We start from the raw sequence: 27,296 nt of genomic DNA, 5'->3' as shown, positions 1-27,296 counted from the left end.
GACAGAAAAAACAAAATTAAACCTCATTTAAAACATACAGTTCTCATGACAGGAGTCCCAATTCAGCCTTCTCTGATGAAATCCTTCTGTGTTTCTCATCTTCCCCTTAGGCTATGTCTGCACTGGGAAAGTTTGGTGACAAAAATGCTGTCAACAAACAAAAGTGCCAAAAGTGAAAACCAGTCAAACTGTTTTTTTTCTGCTTCACATTATCAACATTTTATGGCCACGTCGCTAGCACCCTGTCAACAGATAGAGCAAAGCAATGTGGGTTATCATCCACAGTGCTGTGTTGTGGGAAGGCAGAGCTGATCACTGTGCTTTCATAGGGTTCCCTTGTAGCTCTGTGAGCTCTCCAAAAGAATGTCAAAGCAGCACAGCAGTCTCTCCAGCCCTTCCTCTGCAGCAGCAATCTGCCTGCTGCTGTATTCCTAGTGCAGGGCAGAATGGGAGCATTCGAATGATTTGTTTTTTGTTTGTTCCCCAAAGGGAGCAGCACGCTCAGCTGTCAGATACTTCCCGAAGCTTTGAAGGGGGAGGGGTGCATGCCTGCAGGGTAGCAGAGATCACAAAACACTGAGCAGAGCAATCAGGGCAGGCATTGTGGGATACTGGTGGAAGCCAGATCTCTCAACCAAACATACAGCCAAGTACATATTGGCTTTTTTGTCGACAATAAAGGGGAAAAGATAAATGTTTCTCACAAGGGTGGAAGATTTTTCCCCAAACCAGATGTTTTCTCCTGCGCCCACCCCAACCCTCCCCGACAAATGTTGCATTGTAATGTAAATGCTTTCACTGTTTTGTCAATAAAAGGCAGTTTTTGGTGACAAAACATGCCAATGTAGACAATGCCTTCATCCTATTATAATTCCCTTTGTTATAAAACATCTCTTTATAGCACACAAATGCTCTAGGTGGTCTGTCACTAAGGACAGTCTCTTGAGCAAAGGCTAATGAAGTCAGTAAGAGTCTTTCTTTTAGCTCCAACAGGCTTTAAATTAGGCATCTAATGGGTATGTCTACACAGCAAAGTTAATTTGGAATAACAGCCGTTATTCCAAATTAACTTCCATAGCATCTACACAAGCAAACCGCTATTTTGAATTAAATTCAAAATAGCGGGGTGCTTAATTCGAGTTTGGTAAACCTCATTCTATGAGGAGTAATGCCAAACTCTAATTAGCTAATTCGGAATAAGTGCTGTGTAGATGCTGAGTCCGAATTTGCTGGCCTCCAGCCTTCCCAGTTTCCCTGGTGGCCACTCTGGGCCGAACCAGGAAAACTCTTTTCCCTCCCCCCAACCTCAGAGCCCTTAAAGGGGCAGACTCTGGCCACACTGCCTGTGCCAGCTCCAAGCCTGCTGGCCCAGAGCCAGTAGTCACTGCCCCAACCCAGTGGCCCCAAACATAAGCCAGCAAGCCTCTGGCAGCCAGCACTCCAGTGCACCCCAGGAGCAGTCTGCCAGCTCCTAGGATCCTGCCAGGACCTGGAGAAGGCGGGCGCCTTTCTGGTCCAGGGTGGAGATCAGGGTGGACCGTACTCAGGTTTGGGGGGATGCCCCCAACGTCCATGATCTCCGCACTAGACAGAGGAATGCAGCCATCCTGGCCACCAAAGGCCACATGCGAACCCAGGAGCAGGTTTGCATGAAAATCAAGTTGGTCCAGCAAGACCCCCAACCTTGAACTTCTCCTGTCCCTTCCTCCCCTTGCCTCTCTCTTCCAGCTTCCTCCTCACAGGTTTCCCCCTCCCCTCTCCTACCCTCATTCCCACCCCAGTTTCGGTCAATAAAGAGAGTTTGTTTTTGGCAAGAAATGTGTTTTCATTTGACATCAGGAAAGGGGGTTAGGGAGGGGTAAGTGGAAGGAGGGAGGAATGAGGCACAAGCCTTCTGTGGGGCACACCAGGGAGGCTCTTAGTGCTCCTCAGGGTGGAAGCTCTCCTGAAGGGCCTCCTGGATACTGACAACCCCTCGATGGACCTCCGGGTTGGAAGCCTGCTGAAAGTGCAGCCAGGCTCACAGCAACACGTCCACGAGAAGCACCAGAGTTCCCAGGGGCAGCTCCGGCTCCATGTTGCAGAGTGCTGTGGTGTCCCGAGTGAAGGCAACTAGAACACGCAGAGACACAAATGCTTTTCGGTCCCTCATCAAGGCAGGCAAGCAAGCAGGGACACCTGAGAACTGGCTGCCCGGAGGGCGGAGAGATGTCCCTTTAAGCACAGGCATCAGATAGCCTCAGGCAGTAGCCACACACAGACACTCCTGACCTAATGCCCTGCTTGACCTGGTTCTGGCTAGCCTTAAATCTGATTCTGTGTCCAGTCAGTGTGCATGAAGTATATTGAATCAGCAAAATGCTAATTCAGACTGCATTTTGTGTGTAGATGCATTAATACGAATTAGGTTAATTCCAATTAACTATTTCTAATTAAGATAACTCGAATTAATGCTGTAGTGTAAACATACCCAGTAAGGATATCTTCACTGTTTGGGGATGTTTTTTGATTTGTGTTTGTGGTTTTTTTTAAAAAAACTTGTTCCTATCTTCTGTTTCTTTTTAAAAGCTTCTATGCAGGAATTCCAGGAGTGGTTTTCTGGTATGAAGGAAGCAGTAAAAGAGTCATCTGATAAGTCTGGGGACAGCAAAACCATAGAAGCAAAACTACATGATTTGCAGGTAGAGTTATCAAATCAAGAGATAATAATTAGCTACTTTTGACCATTTGCATCCATGTCTTATCTAATTTAAAAATCTAACAAATCCTTTTTTCTAGAAAGAAAATATAAAAAATGGCTCCAAATAGTAATAACTTTTATTGTTCACATCCAAAAGGTGCCAACAACATGTATTTCAGCTTGTGGAATTTTTGTTCTACTAAAACTCTTCTTGCTTCCCCTCTGCAAATTTCTATATCCTATTTTCTCCTTTTCTGTCTTCCTCTCACTCTGTCCCTTACCCTTTTACTATCTTTCCCTACAATATCTTTCCTTCTCCTCTCCACTCTTTCACACTTTATTGCTCACTCCCTCCTTGAGCTATGCAATGATATGACATAAGGGCTACGTCTAGACTACATCCCTTTTTCGGAAAAGGGATGTAAATTAGACATATCGCAATTGCTAATGAAGCGGGGATTTAAATCTCCCCCGCCTCATTAGCATAAAAATGGCTGCTGCTTTTTTTCGGCACGGAGCTTTGCCGGAGAAAAGCTCCAGTCTAGATGCTGATCTTTCGGAAAATAAAGCCTTTTACGAAAGATCAGCGTCTAGACTGGCGCTTTTCTCCAGCAAAGCTCCGTGCCAAAAAAAAGAGGCAGCCATTTTTATGCTAATGAGGCGGGGGAGATTTAAATCCCCGCTTCATTAGCAATTGCGATACGTCTAATTTACATCCCTTTTTCGAAAAAGGGATGTAGTCTAGACGTAGCCATTAGGATTTCCTTGATATGATCTGTAATGGAAAAGAGCACAAATTGGGCAAAAACTATTTTAATTCTTGTAAATAATCCTAATCTCTGAAATGTATGACCCTAGTCTTGAATTTTTTGTAAAGCAGGAAGAAATGAATGGAGATGTATTGGGAACAGAAAGGCATTGTGCCTTCTATCCATCATAGATTTTAATAAAATCTAATTGTAATCAATTCCACAGCTAGACATTGGCTCTGAACTTTTTAGCCATTGGCTAATCCTGCTCATGTAAACAGTACTCTTTTCTCACACAGAGAGTGTTGGACTCGATTAGTGAGGGACAGAACAAACTGGATGCTGTCTCCAAGCAAGGAGAAAATGTGTATGCTTACTTACCCAAACCAACTGTGAGCAGTATCCAGGAGCAGGTAGCAAAGTCACACCAGCAGTTCCAGGGGTTCCTGAAACAATGCCTGAAAGATAAAGAGGCTCTAGAAGACTGTGCCTTAGAACTGGGAAGGTGAGTTATTTCAACAGAAACAGATGTGGTGCAGACATTTATTACAAAATGGTTGAAGGTGGGGCACTACAGCGGATGCTGAAGTTTACAAAAGATGAGGATATAGATGATGATTTGCAATTAAAACTTGAAGTTAAAGAAATAATAACTATAGGTCTGTTCACTCCCTCTTCTGGAGATAAATTCAGAGAATCATCTCTGTGCTAATAATGTTGGGGAAACAGTTGGGCTCTGTATGTTAGATTAAACAAACTCAAAACCCAAAGACTCAAAGTATTTATTAGCTCAGAGTATGTTTACTGCTTAAGTCACAGGAAGAGTATTAATCAGTAGTTGGATGAAACAGCAAGATGAGATCAGACAGAAATGTTGTGTGTGCCTGCATGTGCATTAAACTAAGATTTTAAACATCAGAAACTAAAGTAGACTCCTAAATCCGTGGCCTCATTTTTCAGAAGTGCTGATAACTTGGAAAGTCCTGTTAAATCTCAATGGGATCTGATGGGTGCACAATACTTTTTAAAATCTGGACACTTATTTATGTGCCTAAGCTTGATTTTAAGAGCCTAATTTTAGACATATTTTTTCCTTAAATCTTGGGTTGAATTATAATTACAAGCAGGATTTGGAGAGACTTTTTTTAGCTACCTTATCTTTACTGAACATAGTAATAAATTCAAACACTGTCACTTTAAATTTTGAAAGGTTCTTTTCCCAGTGTAATTCCCATGATCTTGCTAAATATTTTTAGAGCCTTGCTGAATATTTTTAGATTACTTGTCAGTGCAGAAGTATGTTGTATGTGGAGCTCTCATTCAATAAAAGTTACTTTTCCTACTCAGCTGGATATGCATTGTGCTTTATAAACTCAATAGGATTCTTGCACACCTAGGAATTGATCATAAAGAGATACTTTTCTGTTCTGTAGCTTTGAGGATCAGCACAAAAAACTGACCCTGTGGATCCATGAAATGGAGGAAAGAATAAATACAGAAATACTAGGAGAGAGCAAACACCAAATCCCTGAGAAGAAAAATGAGGTGCAGAATTTGGAAAAGTTTCTTGAAGAATTACTGGCTGCAAGGTATAAAAAAATGTGTTTTCTAATGTCCTGTTGCCAGCATTATTTATTCCTTCTGGTCAGCCACAGTTAAATTGAACTGATTCGTAGGATGAGAGAAGTGTTGGAGGATGCAGTTAGTCAAAGGAACAGGTTACTAGACGTTGTGTCCACACAGCTCCAAACTGGAGAAATTTGAATTTGAATCTCAATCTAAAGTCAATGGCTTAGGCTCCTTTTTATTTAAGGGGAAGTTGAAGTACCTTTGTTTGCAAAGATTGTCTGCACAGCATTACAGCACAGCTACCTCAGCTTTAGCAATGTGTTTTATGTCTCCCAAAAGTCACACTAATAGTAATATTCATCACATTGTCCATTTAAAACATGCTTTATTTTCTTTCCTCTGTCCCATGGCATTCAGTTCCACTTAGGTTGCATGCTGTTTTGCTGCCCACTGTGCAGTATGCCCATAACACGTCTTAGCCTTGGAATCTTACTTGAGCTGGGAATCAGCCAGTGGGTAATGAGATAATTGCCATTTTTAGTATACTGCGTAGTTGTGCAAACAGTTTATAGTTTGTAGGAAAAGGTAGAAACATATTATTCAGTTGTTTTGCTAAACCTCATCGTGTACTGTATATAAGATGGCACTTACCCAATCCTTAACCATCAATCAGGGCTGTTCCAGTAGAGATTTTGACTGATGTGAGTTCAACACAGTGCAAACAGGAACAAGAAGGAGGATAATCCAGGGGCTAGGCATTAGTTTAAGATTTGAGAGACCTGGACTCAGTTTTCTGTTCTGTGACAGATTTCCTGTGTGTCCTTGGGCAAGTCACTTAGCTCTGGTTTCTAATGTGTTTATTTCTCCAGGAAAAATGGCAATAATGATATTGCCTAACCGGAGATAAGAGAAGGGGGGTTGAGGATAAATTCATTAAAGGTTGTAAAGTGCTCTGATACTATCATAATGGCAGCTAGATAAATATTTAAGATAGAGTACATATTGGAGAGGGAATTGGCAATATCAGTAGAGATGGATGTCATGGGAAACAGAATTAGATTTCAATTAGAACATGCTAATTGCTGCTTTTAGCTTAATTACTATTGACACCAAATAGTTATTGTGAACGCAATAGTGTAGGCCCTCATTAAGGCTATTTGTTATTTTAAATCAATATATGCTTCTCATACTATACACTCAAATTTGTCTTTGTTCAGATGACTTCCCTGAAAACATGAGTTGTCTAACTCCAGCCAAATTTGGTTATATTGTCAGTATTAAGTAATTTTCTGTACTCACAATGGCAGTCATAGTTCAAGTGGTTTCTAAAATTAATTGTCAATCCCAAATCTTTCTTTTAGAGAATCCTTTGATAAACTTTCCCAGCGGGCACAAGCTTTAAATGAAGAAGGACATGGTGCTGGGAGTGAAGTACGTCTGGCTTCTCAAAACCTCACCAGCTATCAAAACCTAGTCAAAACGGTCAAGGAGAAGTTGCGAACATGTCAGGTTGCACTCCAGGAGCATCAATCCTTGGAGGACGCGCTGCAGAGTATGTGGTCCTGGGTGAAAGATGTTCAAGAAAAGCTGGCTTCTGCAGAGAGCACAGTTGGCAGCAAAGTCACGTTAGAGAGGCAGCTGATGCAAATTCAGGTAAAGCACAGGGCTACATGAACCAGCACATCAGAGTTAAAATTGCATTACAATTAAATTCATGAAAACTGAGGGATTTTCCCTTCCAAAGTTGGAGGCTTTAGCTGCTTATTATCTGCTACAAATAGGTAAATGCCTTAGCGTTAATGGACGCTTGGTTTTATACTTTGTTGCTACAGCATGTCTATATACATAAATGGAGATACAAGATGGCTGAGGTAATATTTTTCAGTAGACCAACTTTTCTTGGTGAAAGATCAGAAAGTATGGTCCAGGTTGACAACGGAAGTATGGTGCAGAAGGGTTAAAGGCGCTAAATGACGATGGTGAATATTGCTGGAGGAGAGGCGCTTGAAGGTTTCCTTTATGTTTCCTGGGTGGTTGGATTTGATACATGTTTCATTCTTTTTGCTGCACAGGAGATCCTTTTAATGAAAGGTGAAGGTGAAGTTAAGTTGAACATGGCCATTGGAAAAGGTGAACAAGCCCTTAGAAGCAGTAATGAGGAAGGGCAGAAGGTGATACAGACTCAGCTACAAACGTTAAAGGATGTATGGAGTGATATCACCAACACTTCCATGAACTGTCAGAGGTAATTCACTGTGTTTGCCTTTAAACATAGGACCAGATTCTAACATCTTTTCTCCCTTACACTGAGCACTTTATACTGCAAGTACTTCCACCGATGACTACTTGAAATATAATGTGCTTCTCCAAGCACCTAATGCTGGAAGAATCTGACCCAGAATAAAATATAATTTAGAAGTGCTTACTTGAGGAAAAAACACAAAAAGATAATGCAGTGGTTGCACTTGAGTTCAGAGTTCAGTATAAATTGGTCACTGAAAAATACTTCCCTCAATAAAAAATACTCTCAGGGTATGTCTACACTACCCTCCTAGTTCGAACTAGGAGGGTAATGTAGGCATACCGCACTTGCAAATGAAGCCCGGGATTTGAATTTCCCGGGCTTCATTTGCATAAGCGGGGAGCCGCCATTTTTAAAACCCCGCTGGTTCGAACCCCGTGCAGCGCAGCTACACGGGGCTCGAACTAGGTAGTTCGGACTAGGATTCCTATTCTAGGTGTACCGGTAGTTCGGAATAGGAATCCTAGTCCGAACTACCTAGTTCGAGCCCCGTGTAGCCGCGCTGCACGGGGTTCGAACCAGCGGGGTTTTAAAAATGGCGGCTCCCCGCTTATGCAAATGAAGCCCGGGAAATTCAAATCCCGGGCTTCATTTGCAAGTGCGGTATGCCTACATTACCCCGCTAGTTCGAACTAGCGGGGTAGTGTAGACATACCCTCAGAGTTCAGTGTGTTTTGTACACTTGACACAGAGGACTAGGAGTTAGTAGTCAAAAATTGTCAGTTTTGCAGTAATTAGCTGGTGCACTTTTTATTATTATTTTAAGAGGAGTGTTTCCTATTCAGGAGTTGGGATTAAGGTACATTGGATTAAGGTTGGGATAAAGGTACATTCATGTGAAACCTGTTGAGTACCTACTTGTATGGAGTTAGGTGGATAACTTTGATTATCTCATTTATAAACACTCGTCCCACGATTCCAGAACTCTGGAAATCTGGAAATGTACTCATGTAAATTTCCATGTTGATTCTGTAACTAAAATCACCCAAGTTTATGCCTGTTCCAAATGACATAAACTTGGGGTGAATTCCTGGCCTTTTACTTAAGAACATAGGAATGGCCGTACTGGATCAGATCAATGGCCCAGCTAGCCCAGGATCCTGTCTTCCAAGAGTGGCCAGTGCCAGGTATTTCAAAGGGAATGAACAGAACAAGCAATCAAGGCATTGATTCTCTGTCGTCGATGCCTAACTTCTGGCAAACAGAGGCTAGGGACACTGCGGACCATGGTTTTGCATCCCTGTCCATTGTGGCTAATTGTTCTAGTTCTTTTTTGAAACCTGTTATAGTCTTGGCCTTTACAACATCATTTGGCAAGGAGCTCCATAGGTTGGTTGTGTGAAAAAATACTTTTGTTTGTTTGTTTTAAACATGTTGCCTATTAATTTAAAATCTGTGGCAAAGCTTCCTTTTATTGGAGCCAGTCTTCATCTCCGGACATGTGGCTATGGAAAGTCTGCTGGAGAAAATTGATATAATGAAAGAGTTCATCCCAATAGCTTATCTGCTATTATTTGGAAAATAAGTAAACAATATAAAATATGATTTATTTGGTCTTCTGAAAATTGTCAGTTTTTTAAAAATTATTTAAAAGATGCACTTTTTAATATTGTTTTTGAGAATAAGCTGTGTTATCTCTCATTATACAGAACATCAGCAAGGATCTGTGTTTTGCTTTGCTGGATAGACATTGCCAGATTTCAGTCGATAGTGAAGATGTCCAAAATAACAATGGAAAGGATCAGTTTTGCTAAAAAGAGATCCAGAAAATATTTTCAAAAACAACACAGACCTACATCACATTTATTAGGGCATAAGTTTTCATGGGTAAAACCCACTTCATGAGACAAATTGGAGTGAAAGTTACAGAAGCAGGAGTATATATAAGGAAGAAGTTACTTATGTAAATGCAAGAGACTTCTTCCTTACATATACTCCTACTTCTTTAACTTTCACTCCAACTCATCTAATGAAATGGGTTTTACCCATGAAAGCTTATTCTCTAATAAATCTGTCAGGGTACATCTACACAGCAGCGCTGTTTTGAGATAAAATGCATACAATGCTATTTTGGGATAACGAATGTTAACAGCATGCCTGTTATTTCAAAATAATTTTGAAATAAACAGCAGCTTATTCCAGCTTCCTTTAAACCTTGTTGTGCGAGGAATAAGGAAGATGCTGGAATAGCACTCTATTTAGAAATTTGGCGCTGCATAGACAATGCCAAATTTCAAAATAGGTTATCTCAAAATAAGCTACACGATTTGTGTAGCTCAAATTGCATTGCTTATTTCGAGCTATACGCAACTGTGTAGATGTACCCTAAGCCTCTAAGTGTTTGTCTACACTAGGAAATTATTTCAAAATAACTTATTTTGAAATAATAAGTTCCAAAATAACTATTTCAAAATAGCATTTCCACAATACAGAGAAACCTCAAAATTAGTCTGTGGCAGGCTTCCTTAATGTGGACGTGCTACCTCAACTTAGAGCCCCAGGAAGCACTGGGGAGTAATTTACTTTGACTCTGGGGAGTAATTATTTCGAAATAGCAGCAGAGGAGCATCCATACGAACTCTATTTCAAAATTACTATTTCAAATAAGCATTATTCCTCATGGAAAACAGAAGTTGTAACCAGCCCCTTATTTCAAAATAACAGGCTTGGCAGTTTGGAAGCTCTGCTTCTTATTTCAAATTAAGGGGATAAGGAGATTTTGAAATAATTCCCTAGTGTCGACCAAGCCAAAGGTGCCACAGAACTCCTCATTTCTGCAGATATAGACTAACACGGCTACCCTTCAGAAAAAACATTTGGAAGAGAACATGCATTCTAAATATATGATACATGTGTATAATAAGAACTGTAAAAGTGTGGGGGTTTTTTTGCCAGGAAGTAAAATATTGATAGTTTGTGAAGTGTACAGTAAATTAAAAGATTTCTGCTCATTTAAGATATTTACCAGTTGTGCTGGTATTCTGTACTTTAACGTGTGAAATCTCTCAGACCAGTAGAGTCTTTCTAATCAGAAGAATTGCTTAGAGTGTAATTGCTATAATCAGTGAAATTATGAAGAGTTGATTTGGGCTATAACAATATCACCATACCAGTAAAACAGTGAATGAAAATTCCTTGATTGAACTTCTCTGTATTAGGGCTGTGTGATATTCTGAAAATATGTTTGTGAAAATTTTCACCATTGAATTTCTCTCAGTTTTACTCTTTCAAAATACTACTTTCATGATCTTTTACTAAAAGATCAATTACATACTGAGCAGCATCTGTCAGTGTGCTAGATCATAGGAATCCTTGCTCTTCTTGGTAGCACTTATTCCATGGGGCTCCTCTGGTGAGTATTGTACTGCCACTTAATTGGTTTTCCTTAAGGCCTACAAGACCTCTGACCTGTATTGTATCTGTGTCTTTAATATAAGCTGTTTGGAGTCTGTGATTAACCAGTGGAATGACCATTTGGAGAGGAAAAGCCAGCTGGACCAGTGGTTGGAGTCAGTGGATTACAAAATAGAACAGCCTTTACAGATGCAGATTGGTCTGAAAGAGAAGTTTTCTCAATTGGATTACTTCCAGGCTATTGTTTCTGATATAGAGGATCATTCTAGTGACCTGCATCGATTTACTGAAAAAGCGAAGGAACTATATGAGAAAACTGAGGATGCTTCTTTCAGGGAAGCAGCTGAAGAGGAACTGAAAACACAGTTTAGTGACATTACTACTGTGGCCAAGGTAAATGCCTTGTAGGAGAAGGCAAACTTTTACATATTTGTTTTAATGAATGAGCTTTTGCTGATTTCAGTTACTTTCAAATAATGAACATATTTACACATGCTTATATGAATCAACGTAGATTCATAGAACTAGTTTCTTATTTAATACAATATTTCATTTTTTTCTTCCTATCCTGAAGCTACATAATGTTGCAGCACAACTGACATGTTTCATCACTGTGAGGCTGATGTTTAGTGGTCAGTGAATAACCTATATATAGTTATTGCCTTATATACCATAAATGGAAAGAGACATGCTTGTCTGAAAGAATACTTCTCTCTCCCCATACCATCATGCTTCAGTTGCAGTCAGCAGAAGTAATTAAATTGGAATTTACTCAATATAATAAAGAAGGGCTGACAGTGTAGCATTCTAATAAGGGTAGGCTTAGAATGATGAGAAATGTATTGGTAAATGTTGATAGACTCACCATGCACATTCAAACCAATGAAAACATGTTTCCATGGTTAATCATAGAAATTTACACATGGGCGAAGTAAGAACAAATGCTGATTGAGAACTTTTTAGTTGGATTTAAGGATATTTTCTTTGTATATTTTGACATGTGATTCTGACAATTTGTGTTGTTAAAATGCTTTAACTTGATGAATCTCGGCATATACTCTCACTAAATAGTTACTGTCTCACCACCCGTAACTTCGCACAACTGAAAATTTAAATCAATAAAAAAAATAAAAATGCTTTAAACTTTATAATTTTGCCCAATAAAAACAGAATATATGCTTAAATTGAATTTTGCCAACCTATATAAAAGCCTGTACTGTATATGGTATATTTTTAGTAAGGCTTTAGATACAGGCTCGCATGATCTTATCATAAATAAACTAAGAAAATACAATTTAGATGGAACTACTATAAGGTGGGTGGATAATTGTGGAAAATAATGCCCAGTTTTTCCCAAATTATTCCCAACTGGGCACCCAGCCCCTAAAAGGCTCCCGGCCACTGACGCGTCACCGAGACTCTGTGATCCAAGAACATTCCTGGTCCAGCAGAACCACAGATATTGCTGGACCAGAGAGTCCCAGTTTAGAGAGGTTCAACCTCTATAGAGCTTGTAAGGCAAACATTAAAAATAATACTTTGGAGGTAGCCCTGCAATCAGTGTGCAACACAGCATCACAAACTGAAGGAAAGGGGAGACTAAAGATTATGCTCTGTGCAATCTAGGCTAGAGAGTGGGCCACATGAGTGTCCCTCCTTCATCTCAGTGGGCTACATGGCTGTTATAACCAAGTGTAGCTTTGCTAACTGCACTTTTACGTACCTAGAATTCACAGAGGGTGCTGACTGCATCCAATCAAAGCGCTGCTACCATGCAGAGGGAGCGTCTGGGTCTCACATTCAAAGTGTGCAATCAGCACGTCCCTCACTTTATGTAACCTTACTTTACATGTGTCACTTCAGTCATACCAATAGGAAAAAACCCTATGTGGATGGAAACCTGCGGAATCTGGCAATAATGCATGTGGGCATTGGGAATCAAAATGTCTTGTGGGAAAACATAGAACCCCAAAGAGTCACATGTAGCCCACAGGGCACAGGTTGACCACCACTACCTTAAGTATACAAATGAGTCTGTTTTCCATGTGATTGATAGGAGAAAATGAGGAAAGCCGAAGATATTGTGAAGGACCATTTGCTGTACCTTGATGCTGTGCATGAATTCACAGACTGGCTCCATTCTGCAAAGGAAGAACTGCACCGCTGGTCAGATGCATCTGGAGATACATCAGCCATACAGAAAAAACTCGCTAAAATTAATGTAAGAAACTGGACTCGTTTTACTTGTAACTTTGTCTCTGTGCATTGAAACAGATGTGCTGCAGGATCTCAAAATGCTGTTTCCCTTTATCAGTTTGAAATGGTTGTTACTTTTCACTGAGATTGCACTTGCTATGCCAAAGTCTCTTCTCAGTTCCTATAGTTTAAGTGAAACTAAAACAGAAGGCTTTAATCATAGATACACACTGGAAGCAGCACCATCTCAGGGGATTGAAAGAGCAATTGTGCCTTAATGCAGAGGTTTTCAGCTTTTTTCTTTCTGCTCTCCCTTCCCTACATGCTATAAAAACTCAATGTCCCACCTGTGCCACAGCAATTGTTTTCTCAAAATAAAACCCTGGGCTAGCACTAAGGGTTAGGAAGCGAGCAGTTGTCTAGGGCCCCACATCATGGGGAGCAACAGGAAGCTAAGTTGCTGAAGAATCAGCTTCACCTCTGGTGCTGGGGTCAAAGGCTACAGTCCCATGCAGTGTCAGCTTTCTGGTCTAGGTCTGGGCAAGTCTAATGATGGACGTGCTTGGTAGACCCCAAAAACCTGCTCACAGACCCCTGGTTGTGAGCCACTGCCTTAATGGGCCAATTCATAGGCTGCACAAACTTGGTCCTCCAAGTATATCTGCTCCATCTGAACGGCAAGGAAACAGGTAAGGGTAAGACCCTCATCTTCCACTGCACCTGTTCTTGTCCTGTTAGGCCATCATGTGCCGTGGGATGCACAGAGAGAGATCGATCCTGGCCCTTCTCCAAGCACTGGAAAGGTGCTGATGCCTACGACCCTTAGAGTGAGTTTCCTTGCACATTCCCTGCTCCCTTTATATCTCTGAGGGTCTGTCACTATGGGTGCATCTACACAGCAGCATTATTTCAGAATAATGGCCGTTATTCAGAAATAACAACATGAGCATCTACACAGGAATTCTGTTATTTCTAAATAATTTTGAAATAATGGACAGCTTATTCCAGCTTCAGTAAACTCATTCCATGAGAAATAATGCCTATTCCGAAATAGCTATTTTGAAATAGCTGTAGTATGGATGCTCCACTGTTGCTATTTTGAAATAACTCCTCCCCAGAGCTATTCAAAGTGATTACTCCGCAGTGCCTCCTGGGGCTCTCAATTGAGGTAGCACGTCCACATTAAGGAAGCCTTCCTCGGATTAATTTTGAGGTTTCCCTGTAGTGTAGATGTGCTATTTCGAAATAAGCGATTGTGGAGTATTTGTTCCAGAATTTTTGCATCAAATTTAGCATGCAGTGTAGATGTATCCTATGTGTTTATATACTCTAAAGTGAATTATGTATCCCTTCATGCAGAACAAGAGCAGAGTTCACATATATTTGCTGTCAAAACATTTCACTACAGAGAGCTGTTTTATATAATTGCATTAAGTGTAGGTCTCTGATCTGGTGGGTAGGTTTGCAGACTGATATTAAAGTGTCCTGAGTTCAGTTCCCACCACAGTTATAGCCTTTTAGTGCCATTTAATCTACCCTGTGCCTCAGTTCCCCAACTCTAAAATGCGGAGAGGATAAATAAATGGATGATGGGAGCACTCAAGTGCTATTGGAATTGTATGTAGGGGTATAAAATCAGTTAACCAGTTAAACGTTAAGTTAACCTAATGTTTAACTGATTAAGAGGGATCAGGGTGGGGGACCATTCTAACCTGGCTGGAGTAGCTCCTGCTCCCAGCCCATGCACTGGGGCTAGCTGCTGGCTCCCATCCCCCATGTGGAGGTTGGAATTGCTGCTGGCTCTTGGCGTCTATCCATCACCGGAGCAGCCCCTGTCTGCGGCAGGCCCCCTGTGTGGCTGGAGGTGCCCCCCTGCTCATAGCAGCCAGGGAGATGCTTCAACCCCCACTGGTTACCTGTTAACCTTTCACATCCCTAGTTGCATGCTGTCTAGATGACAATATAGTGAGCTGCTTCTTCCATGCTGTATTCTCCCAGGATGTAAAGCTCTTTTATAGTTCCAATGACAGTTTGTGATCTCACATTTATGTATGAAATCAAAATATGACACAATGTGGAAAGCAAGATATTGTGCTGCCAATAATGGTGCCTCACAAATTATGGACAGAATAGCAAAGTACTACTTCTGCACATCAGATTTCTGTTTACGTGGCCTTAAAACCATTGATAACAGCTACACACTAGCATTTATTGTACTTAAAGAGAACAAATTTTTCCCGTCTTAATCTAAAGATGCTACTTGGTATTATCTATGGCTATGTCTAGACTGCATTGCTTTTTCAGGATACTGGAGGTATGCATCCAAGGAACATGTCCACTTTTTCAAAAAAAAATTCAAAAGAACGGATGAGCTATTTCACCATCCCTGTAAACCTCGTTCTACAAGGAATAAGAGATGGCTCAAAAGAGCACTTTCTTTTGCAATTTGGCACCTTGTGGACACACCAGATTTCAAAAGAGCCTCTTTCAAAAGTAAATCGAAAAAAGATTCGCAATTTGCGTACTGCAAATCACGTATCTTTTTCTGATATAACAGTGCAGTGTAGACGTAGCCTAAGAAAAGTTATTTTTCTCCGTGTCTTGTGAAAGTTTAAGAGTATCCTATTTGAGTCACTCCGTTTAAAGGATCATCTACTTTATTTTAATTTTATTTTAACCTTTCATACATTTTTAGTTGCCATGTATTGTGAAATTATTTTTGTTGAAACTGCTGCTTTGTTCACCACGAAATGCTGGCTGTTACTTCCTAGTAGAATGTGCTGTCCTCCATTTGTAAGTGTTCAGATTTCCAGCTGTAGTGAATCACAGCACTTTCAGTTACCATGGCAATGTTCCATTGCAGGAGCTGATAGATTCCAGACAGATTGGTGCAAGCCGCCTAAGCAGAGTTGAGACACTGGCTCCTGCAGTGAAACAGAACACAACTCCCAGTGGGTGTGAATTGCTAGATGCGGAGATGCAGGCCTTGCAGTCCGACTGGAAGCAGTGGGAGGAGAGCATTTTTCAAACGCAAAAGAACTTGGAGGATATAGTTAGCCAAATGGCCCTGTCCGAGCAGGAGTTCACAGCACAGGTTGCTCAGCTGGAAAAGGCCCTGGAGCAGTTCACCACACTTCTTGCATCCTGCTCTCAAAAGCTGACCCTCCTGGATGGCAAGCAAACTGATAAAGAAATAATTGAATGCTGGCACCAAGAAAAAGTAAGGCCACTTTCTGCTTCTTTAATCTTTTTTGGTTGTAAATATCTAAGTACTCTGTGCAAGCAAACTTCTTCCCAATGACTGTAATACGCATGAATGGGAAAAATGGAAAGATTTGAAATACATTTTAAAATATAAAATTCAAAGCTGAAATCTCTAGTAATGACTTTGTAAATTTTTTTAAAAAGAAGTCACAGTAGGTTGTGTATTTATAAAGACATTTCTCTTTGGCCTCCATTGTAAAGGCATAATTTATGTTTCTCAGCTCTCCCGACACTGAAAACGGGGCCTCTCAGAAGAGGCAGAAACCAGTGAATGCTAGTTTTCAGTTTTCTTTCCAACTCCTTCAGTATTTCAAGCCATAAATGCACAATTGCAGAGAGGGGTAATACGTGTGGTTTTTCACAAGGTCAGATAGCCATCAGAGGTATATGTTTCCTTGTATTTAATCCTTGCTTTTTGCCAGTTTATTCTTCTCATTTCTCAGAACATCTTGGCATTGTGCATTATACCATTTTGACATATATTTAGAAAAGAGGTATTAGAAACTATTATCTACTTGTCAACCAACCTCTTAACTGGCTTAGCAGTACTACTTCATGACAGAGGGAGGTAGTCAAAATGCTTTCTCCTTCTTACTTATCTCCACATGGATATTCTGCAGAAGAGGCAAAAAGGTTCCTGTAATATTACAACTAGGGATGTGCATGGGTAACCAGTTAACTAGTAAGCATCGCCCATAAAGGGTGATGCTTACTGGATAATGGTTAACTGCAGCACCCCCCTTTAATCAGATAGCTGGTTAAACTTAATATTTAAACTGTTAACTAATTAAATGGGATTTTACATCCCTAATTACAGCTGTGAATCATATATGCCACAACAAGGTTGCAGAATGTTTTACTTTCTGCTGGCTAGTCCCAGTATAGTTAGAGAACCATATAATACTTCACTGAATGTTTGAAATGTTCTAAAACTCTCAGTAGGCAGGATTCAGTACATAGCACTAGGTCTGATGAGGTTGTAATACCACTTTCCATGTTATGGTTGTAAATATGAAAAATTCCCCTTGGCTAATACTATTTTAACCTGTTTTATTATTAACACACACACACAGTAATTACAAGACATTTGTACCTAAATTAAACATTAAACTTCTTAAAATCTCAAGAGATTTAAAAATGTTTCTTTTTTGTTAATATTTATACTGTGTACAAATTGAAGCTGAATGTAATACTTGTATAATATTCTTGCTCTTTTAACAAATGTGCGGACTGCCAATAATATGTAGAGTGCAGAAAAAATAAATGTTTACTCTGTATGCCTCTACTTTGTAATCTAATTTATAGTAAAAAAATAGAAAGCTGTGTAAAAAGAAAGTAAGTGTTAAGGAAAATAATGTGGACAAAGGTGAATTAGTGGATATAATGTACTTAGACTTTCAGAAAACCTCTGACCAGACCCCTCACCAAAGGATCGTAAGATGAGTAAAAGCAGTCATGAAATACAAGGGAACTTAGGGAAGGTCCTCTTATGGGTCTGTAATTGGTTAAAAGATGGAAGACAAAGGGTAGGAATAAGTAGTCAATTTTCAGAATGGGGAGAGATAAATAATGGAATCCCCTAAGGATCTCAACTGGGACCTGGACTGTTCAGTTTACTAATAAATGATATGGAAAAAGGGGAAAATAGTGAGGTGACAAAATTTATAGACAATACAAAACTACATGATAGTTAAGCCCAAAGCAGATTGTGAAGGTTTACGAAGTGATCTCAAAACTGGGTGTGAGAGGAACAAAATGGCAGATGAAATTTAATTCTGATAAATGCAAAGTAACACAGGTTGGAAACATAATCCCAACTATGCATACAAAATGATGGGATCTAAATTAGCTGTTATACTCAGAAAAGAGATCTTAAAGTAATCATAAATGGTTTTCTGAAAATAGCTGCTGTATGTGCAGTGACAGTCATAAAAGATAACTGAATGTTAAGAAACATTAAAAAAGGGATAAATAATAAGACAGTAAATATCATATTTTGCCCCATATAATATGTTCAAACTTTGAATATTGTATGCAGTTCTGATTACTCCATCTCATAAAGATATATTAGAAATGGAAACTGTACAGAGAAGGGCAACAGAAATGATTATGGAGTTTTCATACGGGGAGAGATTAAAAACACTGTTTCTGTTTGGCATAAAGACGACTAAGAGAGATATGATACAAGTCTACCAAATCATGACCACTGTGGAGAAAGTGAATAAGGAAGTATTGTTTACTCCTCCATATAATATAAGAACTGGGAGTCATCCAATGAAACTAATAGGCAACTGGTTTAAGAAAATTCCACAAGAAGTACTTTTTTACTTAATGCATAGTTGAGCAATGGCTCTCATTGCCAGGGGATTATAGAGATGGCTAAAAAGAGCTAGATAAATTCATGGAAGATAGGTCCATCAGTGGCTATTAGCCAAGATGGCCAGGGATTTAACTTCATGTTCTGTATGCCACATCCTCTGTTTGCCAGAAGCTGGGAGTGGACAACGGAATGGGTCACTCGATGACTGCCTATTCTGTTCATTCCCCTTGAAGCACCTGGCATTGGCCATTTTTGGAAGACAGGCTACTGAACTAGATGGACCATTGACCTGATCCAGTTTGGGAATTCTTATCTTCTTAATAATGATATAGCCATGGACAGTGAGGGAGCTGTCCTCTGGGGAGGCTAGCCCCTGACTCCCCACTTCAGCCTCTGCGCCCCCCACTCCAGGCCAGAGCCCCAAACCTCTCCTTGTAGCTGAAGTCATGAGGCCTCCTGCTGGCTCCCTTCTACTGCTAGAATCCCAAGACCCCTCACCCCATGACTCCCCGCCACTTGCCTGAAGGAGACCTGGACCAGCCATTGTTGACACCACCCCACCCTCCAGACCCTAAGGCTGTGTCTAGACTGGCACGATCTTGTGCCAAAGTGGCCACTCTTGCTCAAAAACGTGCTGCCTGTCTACACTGGCTGTGTGTTCTTGCGCTAGTAAACTGACGTTCTACTGTATAAAATCAGGGCTTCTTGTGCAAGAACTATGATGCTTCCACTCAGGAATAAGCCCTTTTGTGCAACTGTTCTTGCGCAAGAGGCCAGTGTAAACAGGCAACATGAATTTCTTGCTAAACAAAGCCCTATGGTTAAAATGGCCATCAGAGCTTTCTTGCGCAAGAGAGCATCTACACTGGAACGAGGTGTACCGGTAGTTTGAATTAGAGAGCCTAATTCAAACTACCTACTCCGTGCCGCGGGTAGCCGCAGGCACGGAGTCCGCACTAAGGGGGATTTAAAAATGGCGGTGCTCGGCAAGATGCAAATGAAGCCCGGGATATTTAAATCCCGGGCTTCTTTTGCAACTTCGAATGCCTACATTAGCCACCCTAGTTCGAACTAGGGTGGCAGTGTAGACATACTCATAGTTACTAGTGATAAAATAGCCTTCTTTAAAATAAAGTATTTTGGTTTAGCATTTGTAGAGAAGAGATTTTTAATCAGCTGATACCTTTGAGAATTTGTTTAGAATTTATTATTAGCTAACAAACATTCCTCTGAAGTTAAAGGGAGAACACACATTCTCTCTGGTGAATCTGAGGGTCTCTTAAAAACCCTTCCCCAGCCTGATCAGGGGACATGCTAGTGCCATTAAGACTATTCACTTTGATATGGTCCTTTGACACCCCATTCATTTTGAATGAATGGTAATCACTGGTCTTGTGGCTGTGTCTGGCCTGTGGGTTAAGGTGTTGAAACTAGGGATGTAATAGTGTAGTCAATTTACTGATTAACCGATAATCAAAAGCTTATAGATTAATACTATAGACTAAATGTACTCACCCTCTCCCTCTGCCAGTACATTTTTTAGCAGGCTGGCTAGCAGCCCTGCTCAGTCCCGGCTTGTGATGGATCCAGGACCTAGCCCTGCTGCGGTTCTGCATTTAAAGTGTATTAGGAGCCAGGTGGGCAGGCAGCCCATCTCAGTTCTAACTCACGCTGGGTCTGGGTACTCAGACCCCCTTGGGACAGGGGTTGCTGCCACCCTGCACTGCTGCCTCTGTATCAGAGGCAGCAGTGCAGGGCGACAGGTAGCTAGTCTGCGAGGGAAATTGGTTTTTAAACTGTTCCCGCCTGACACCCCTCTGGCACTCTGCTTCCCTCTAGAAGTCCAGTGCATATATCACTATTTGAGTGGCAAATAATTAACCTATACCAAGCACCCCACATTTATCACACATGCTGCTTATGCTTATTTACATAATTTACAGATTATTGTGTCTATTCCCTGAGGAGATGATTTAAGTAACTTCCCAAGAAAAAATATATTGCTGTTATTGAAGTCCTACTTTGAAATTTGCTTTCAAAGAAATTTTGAGAAAAAACAGAATTTTCAGTATTCACATATAAACACTTTTGTTTAGGTGCCTAAGTTTGGTTTTGGGAGCCTACTTTTAGGCACCTACAGCTGAAAATACTGGCCAGATCTACCAAAAGAACCGTGCGCGACAGGAACTTTTGTAAAGAAATACTAACACTTTGCCCATCATAACATTTAAAATATTCTGTGATTATTTTATTTATTTGTTGGTTTAAAAATGTTGGTACTGAGGAACTGAACTCAATCCCATTTTTCTGAGTAATGGAACAATCTTACTTCAGCACAGCATAAACAATGTAAGGCCATCCCATCTAAATTAGCTGACAATAGTATTGAACAGTGACAGTTTCGGGTTTTTTTCACACTGTTTTTCCCCCACCAGGAAACACTGGATGCTCTAACAAAGGCAGAGCATATGACAGAAGAGCTCAAGACTCAGTTAAATGACCTTTGTAGATTTTCCAGGGATTTGAGTACCTATTCTGCAAAAGTTTCAGTGTTAATTAAAGAGTACAATAGGTAAGTATTTATCTTGTATATAATTTGTTCTTATATAGATTGAACTTCCCAAATCCAGGACTCTCTGGTCTAGCGACATCCATGGTCCGGCAAGGTCACCGATGTTGCTGGACCAAAGAGCCCTGGGAATGGGAGCCAGCTGGGAGAACACACGGTCTGCGGAGTCACGACTGGTCCAGGGAACCTGCAGCATCAGCGGGGCCAGGTGGCATCGGGACCGATGGCGGCCAGGCAGCACTGGTTGGGAAACCTCTGGTGGCAGCGAGTCCATGCAGTGGAGTCCTGGCCAGGGAACCTGGCACTGGGGCCAGGCAGCAGCCAGGGAGTCCCAAACCTAGCAGGGAAATCCCTGGTGGCAGAAGAGCCAGCCTGACAGCTCTGGCTGGGGAACCTTAGGAAAGCCACGGTGGCAGCAGGACTGGGCCACAGGAGTACGGCTGGCAGTGGCCAAGTGTCCCAAGACTGGGGAGCCCCGGGGAACCCTGAGAGGTAGCAGGATGGTGGTGACAGGCGGCCCTGGCTGGGGAAACCTGGCTGGGCCAGCATTAGCGAGGCAGTGGGAGGACAGGGAGCCCCAGCCACGAGAGCCCGATGGAGGAGAAGCTGGCAGCAGGGCAGCCAACAGGAGAGCATTAACCTCTCCTGGTCCAGAAAACTCCCTGGTCCAGGACAGCTCATGTCCCAAGGTTACTGGATCAGGGAGGTCCAACCTGTATATTATTTTGATATATGATGCCGTAAGTTAGAAATGTACAAATAAACAGTGCATTCATAATGTACCGATTGCCTTGCACCTATTAGTAATAAAGGTTGAAAAAATATGTCAGTTTGTTTTTTAAGCATACACTGCGCCATAGACTCAGCTTTGAATGGATAAGAATTGTCACTGTGAATGACAAAGGATAGTCATTTGATTAGAGAAGGAGTGAGAATAACTATCGCCTGGTGATTGGGACACTCACCAAAGATTTAGGAGAATGGAATTCAAATATATACTTCAATGATTATTTAATTGTTTATACAAAGTGAAAAAGCTTCCATGGGAGTGATTGAGATAATATCCTATCAGTGGCTAGGTCACTCTTCTGCAGTGTAGGAGGCCCAAGCTCTCATTCCTTTTTCACATAAAGTAGAGGAGGAAATTAAACTTGGTGCTTCAGCACTTCAAGTGAGGACTCCTAAACACTTAGCTAAGAGTTATTTGACAAGCAGAAGCATTACTACTGGCTGTTTTAAAAAAAATGTGGCTGAAACTACTTAGTGAAATGCTACTCAATTTGTGAATAGGTTCTAGTCTACCCAAATGTCATTTTTTGGTGAAGACACTGTTCATGTGGGAAAAATTCACCCTGCTCTGTCAAGGGCTGCTTCACTAATCAAATGAGCCTTTGGAAAAAGAATCTGACTCAGAGTCACAATTTCTCCCCTGCTTTTCCCTTATTCCTGGAGTAATTCAATTTCACCAGCTCTATATAACTCTATACAGTGTTCATTTTACTCCATCCTCTCTTGCCACCATTACTTCAACTCAGCTCTGCTGACTGGTATAATATGGGGGTTGAGCCAAGGCTCTGCTCACTCCAAATTTCTTGTTTGTGATTATGGGAAGTATTGCACTCTAGATCTCTGCACCACCATATCCTGCAAAACCTTTCTTCCCCCGTGGCACTGTCAGATAAGAACACAATCTAATCCTAAACAAATTCTGCAGTTGCTTGTAGTTTCAAAGTACAGTAAAACTCCATTAGTCCGGCATCCAATGCTCCCGCACTCCTGATGGCCCGGCACCATCAGGAACCCAGAAGTGCTCGGGGCAGCCAGACAATTGGAGTTGCTCTGTGCCCGGCTTCCCCGATTCAGCCGCTGCTGAAACTGACCAGCAGCGGCTGAATTGGGGATGCCTAGGGCAGAGCCGGACTATCGGAAGGGGGGGCTATGAAGGGTCTGGGGTGGCATCCTTCCCACCCCACCCTACCCCAGACCCCTCATAGCCCCCCCCTCCTGATAGTCTATCATATTTGATAATCCGGCACCCCCTGAGTCCTAAAGGTGCCGGATTATCAGAAGTTTACTGTATTTGTAATTTCAGTCTTAGTGTAATACCTGTGAAAATGCCTATTTCATGTTGTCTAACTGAATCCCCCTTTTCCTCCCCTTTTTTTCATTTAACTCCCTATGATGACAAAACTCAGCCTATGTCTTCAAGCTTCGAAGGGCTGTCAGAATAAAGAGGAGGTCTTGCAGCAGAGATTCCGGACAGTTTTCAGGGATTTCCAGCAGTGGCTAGTCAGTTCAAAAATCACCACTGCCAAATGCTTTGACATGCCTCAAAATATCATTGAAGCAGTGACAAGTCTACAGAAAATACAGGTAATTGTATAGCAATCAGACACTGGTTGAAGAAGGACACAGCTTTAAATCAACACATCTATTTGAATTTTGTTTACTTACAATTTGAGATTTACTGTATCTACAGCAGTATTAAAGATGACTGTAATTGAGAAGGATCAGAAAATTCTTTATTTTTTCTTTGTTCAGTTTGTTAAATTTGGGCATCTAACGGCATTTTGTGGATAGCCATTTTCACTTGTTTTCCTCGTTATAGGATATTTCTATACTGTGAACCCATGATGTGATTACAGTCTGCGCTCATCTACCTGAGCTAACTTTACTCCAGCTAGCTCAAGTCTCAGAGCAGTGCAAGTGTTGTGTATCCCCAGGGTTCCAGATATGCTTGTACAGCCTGCCACATTCTGCTATAGCATCACCACTTAGGTGCCCAAGCTAGCTAAATTAATGTTAGCTAAGGTATGTCAACTTGAGCTTCAGTCACACCTTGGCTGTGTCTACACTGGCATGAATTTCCGGAACTGCTTAAAACGGAATACTATTCCATTTTCAGTTTTTCTGGAAAAGGAGTGTCTACATTGGCAGGCTGCTTTTCCGGAAAAACCCTTTTTCCGGAAAAGCGTCTGTGGCCAATGTAGACGCACTTTTCCGGAAAAGACGACTGGGCTGTCTACACTGGCCCTTTTCCGGAACAGTGTTCCGGAATAAGGACTTATGCCCGAGTGGGAGCAGAATAGTTTTTCCAGAATAGCGGCTGATTTTGTACAGTAGAGCATCGTTGCTTTTCCGGAAATTCAAGGGCCAGTGTAGACAGCTCGCAGCTTATTCCGGAAAAGCGGCTGATTCCGGAAAAGCGAAACCGGATGGGACCGAGTCAGTCTGCCACTGGCATAGTGTGATGCTGGACAGTGCTTGTGCTACAATAAAAAGGGTTAAAAACACGTTATATACAGTATATAATGTGTGTGTGTGTGTGTGTGTGTGTGTATATATATATATATATATATATATATATATATATATATATATATATATATATAAAAACCATCTTATAGTACCTCCTGATAGCCCAGCATATCCGATAATCCGGCACTTAGGTCCCAAAGGTTCAGGATTATTGGAAGTCTACTGTAACTTCTGTGTTTTTCAGTATAAATCCTTCTACCTACAAATTCCAAGTCTCAAAACAGATAACTTTCCCCTTGGAATTGCACTTAACATTTTGTATAATGTTGGAGTAATATCACCAATTTTTATATAAGAAAACCCAATTTAGAAGGGGAAATTCTTTGGCTGCTTCTGATAATCACAACTTTTATTCACCATAAAAGCCTTGCATGATTAAAATAACCATTTGCTCTCCTGTCTAAAAGTATGTATTCATGATTGCTATGTATAGTACAGGCAGTCCCCGAGTTACGCGGATCCGACTTACATCGGATCCGTACTTACGAACGGGGCTTTTCTCGCCCCAGGGGACGCGGGCGGCGGGACCGCCCAGACGCGCCGAGGTCCCGCCGCCCGCGTCCTCTGGGGCGAGAAAAGCTGCTACGCATCTCCCTGGTCTGCTGGGGGGGGGGCCCCAGCAGACCAGGGAGACGTGGAGCAAAGCCACAGAGGACGCGGGCGGCGGGAGCGCCCAGCAGACCAGGGAGATGCGGAGCAAAGCCGCGGAAGACCCGGGCGGGACCGCAGCGCGTCTGGGCGCTCCCGCCGCCCGGGTCCTCCACGGCTTTGCTCTGCGTCTCCCTGGTCTGCTGGGGACCAGGGAGACGTGGAGCAAAGCCGCGGAGGACGCGGGCGGCGGGAGCGCCCAGACGCGCCGCGGTCCCGCCGCCTGGGTCCTCCGCGGCTTTGCTTCGCGTCTCCCTGGTCTGCAGACCAGGGAGACGCAAAGCAAAGCCGCGGAGGACCCGGTCGGGACCGCGGTGCACCCGCCCGCATCTCCATGGTCTTCTGGGGGGGGGCGCAGCTAGTGTGGCCCCCCCCCCCCCCAGTAGACCAGGCTTTTCTCGTGGACGCCTGTGGTAGAGCAGCTGGGGCGCTGCCGGTTGGTCCCGCAGCGCCGCTCCTCGTCGCTACTGGACCAACCCGGAAGCACCCCAGCTGCTCTGCCCCAGTAGTCCTGATTCAGCCGCTGCTGATCAGTTTCAGCAGCGGCTGAATCAGGACGCCTGGGGCAGAGCAGCTGGGGTGCTGCAGGGTTGGTCCAGTAGCGCCAAGGAGCGGCGCTACTGGACCAACCCAGCAGCACCCCAGCTGCTCTGCCCCAGGTGTCCCCAAGTCAGCCGCTGCTGAAACTGACCAGCGGCTGACTACAGGAAGCCAGAAGCAGAGTTTCTCTGCCCCGGGCTTCCTGGAATCAGCCGCTGATCAGATTCAGCAGCAGCTGACTTGGGGACACCTGGGGTAGAGCACCTGGGGTGCTGCCAGTCCCCGCAGCGCTGAGGTGCGGTGCTGCGGAGACCTACCCGGCAGCGCCCCAGCTGCTCTGTCCCAGGCGTCCAGATTCTGCTGCTGTTGCAACTGATCAGCAGCTAATTCCAGGAAGCCCGGGACAGAGAAACTCTGCTTCTGGCTTCCTGTAGTCAGCCACTGGTCAGTTTCAGCAGCGGCTGAATCTTGACGAGTTCCGACTTAAGTACAAATTCGACTTAAGTACAAACCTACAGTCCCTATCTTGTAGGTAACCCGGGGACTGCCTGTATACACTTTCTACATAAAATAAATTCTTCTTATACTTCCAAGCATTTGTTAAGAAGGCATATGCACTTTCATTCCTTAATACAACCAACAGTTAGGAATCCATTAGCCTGTTTGATGTCAGTAAATGTTCATAGTTTGATAATGGAAAACTCCCATTGATCTTAATGGGACTAGGTTTTCACTCAGAGATTTTAGTGACAAAAAAGACCATTGTGTACTTGTTGAAAATTCCAAGTGAATTTCACTGTACATAGGATTGCCAGGTGTCCTGTTTTGAACCGGACAGTCCAGTATTTGATCTTTCTGTTTGGGAAACAAATTGAGAAAATATAAATGTCCAGTATTTTCTAAATAAGATGTAATGTAGATTGTGATGTAATGTCAAGTGTGTCTGATATTTTTGATTAAACCATCTGGCAACCCTATGTATATATAATCTAAAAGATAATCTCTCCAGTAGCAAAGTAACTTATTCCACCATGTCTGGGATTGGTATTGATTCATTACCTACTCTGAGCAAAGTGTGCCTGCTGCCTACTGAATCCCTAGTAGTGCGTCTTCTTAAAACATAGTGAGAGTATTAAAAAAGGTATCATATCCAAGTAAAGAATGGGTCATTTTATGAATTCACACACAACCCTAGCTGGTTCTGAGCCTAAACGAGGGGGATACTGACATCACTGATCCAGACTGTTGGTATCCGTAAAGCCTCTGATTTTTACTGGATATAAAATGGAGTGCATTTAAACAAACATGAATTAGTGTAATTTATGAAAGCTTTTCTGCACATTATAACTAATTGGCTTTTTCACCCCCCCCTCCCCCCAAGGAATCCTTATCTGAAAGTGAAAATGGCCAGCATAAGCTAAACATTGTGGTGTTCAAGGGAGAACTGCTGAGCACTATTCTTCCCCAAGAAAAAGCTAAAGTTATCCAAGCCAAAGTTGCTGTTGCTAAAGAAGACTGGAAAAATTTTCTTTCCCTGCTTCACCAGAAGGAATCTGCTTTGGAGGTATGGAACCTGTCAAATAGGGAATAGATTGAGCAGAATTTTCCCCCCTTTTCTTTCTGATCACATGGATTTTGATAGAGTGAATGCTTTATATTTCTTATTACTGAGTAAGGCCATGTCAGCCGACGGTCAGGGCAGTGAGTCCCTTAAGACCGGCTGAAGTTCTTTTAAATTGTGCTTGGTTCTGTTACAGCAACTGAAGGAGTCAGGTTAAAGCTTAAAC

General features: G+C 42.1%; 1 protein-coding gene across 12 annotated transcripts in view; it reads left to right on the top strand.

Moving 5' to 3' along the window:
* The window catches only part of SYNE1 (spectrin repeat containing nuclear envelope protein 1), a 488,224-nt gene that overhangs the window by 222,468 nt on the left and 238,460 nt on the right, over positions 1-27,296 (top strand). For all 12 annotated transcript variants that reach the window (XM_075924456.1, XM_075924455.1, XM_075924462.1 and 9 more), the window contains 11 exons: positions 2,569-2,681; positions 3,729-3,934; positions 4,863-5,018; positions 6,360-6,651; positions 7,071-7,243; positions 10,738-11,047; positions 12,711-12,875; positions 15,714-16,070; positions 20,870-21,006; positions 23,199-23,376; positions 26,891-27,073. In XM_075924456.1, the coding sequence (XP_075780571.1) occupies positions 2,569-2,681; positions 3,729-3,934; positions 4,863-5,018; positions 6,360-6,651; positions 7,071-7,243; positions 10,738-11,047; positions 12,711-12,875; positions 15,714-16,070; positions 20,870-21,006; positions 23,199-23,376; positions 26,891-27,073 (2,270 nt within the window). The remainder of the gene's footprint in view (positions 1-2,568; positions 2,682-3,728; positions 3,935-4,862; positions 5,019-6,359; positions 6,652-7,070; positions 7,244-10,737; positions 11,048-12,710; positions 12,876-15,713; positions 16,071-20,869; positions 21,007-23,198; positions 23,377-26,890; positions 27,074-27,296) is intronic.

The sequence above is a fragment of the Pelodiscus sinensis genome, chromosome 3 (genome assembly GCF_049634645.1).
Source record: "Pelodiscus sinensis isolate JC-2024 chromosome 3, ASM4963464v1, whole genome shotgun sequence".
Classification (NCBI taxonomy): Eukaryota; Metazoa; Chordata; order Testudines; family Trionychidae; genus Pelodiscus; species Pelodiscus sinensis.
This window is presented reverse-complemented; position numbering and strand designations above follow the sequence as displayed.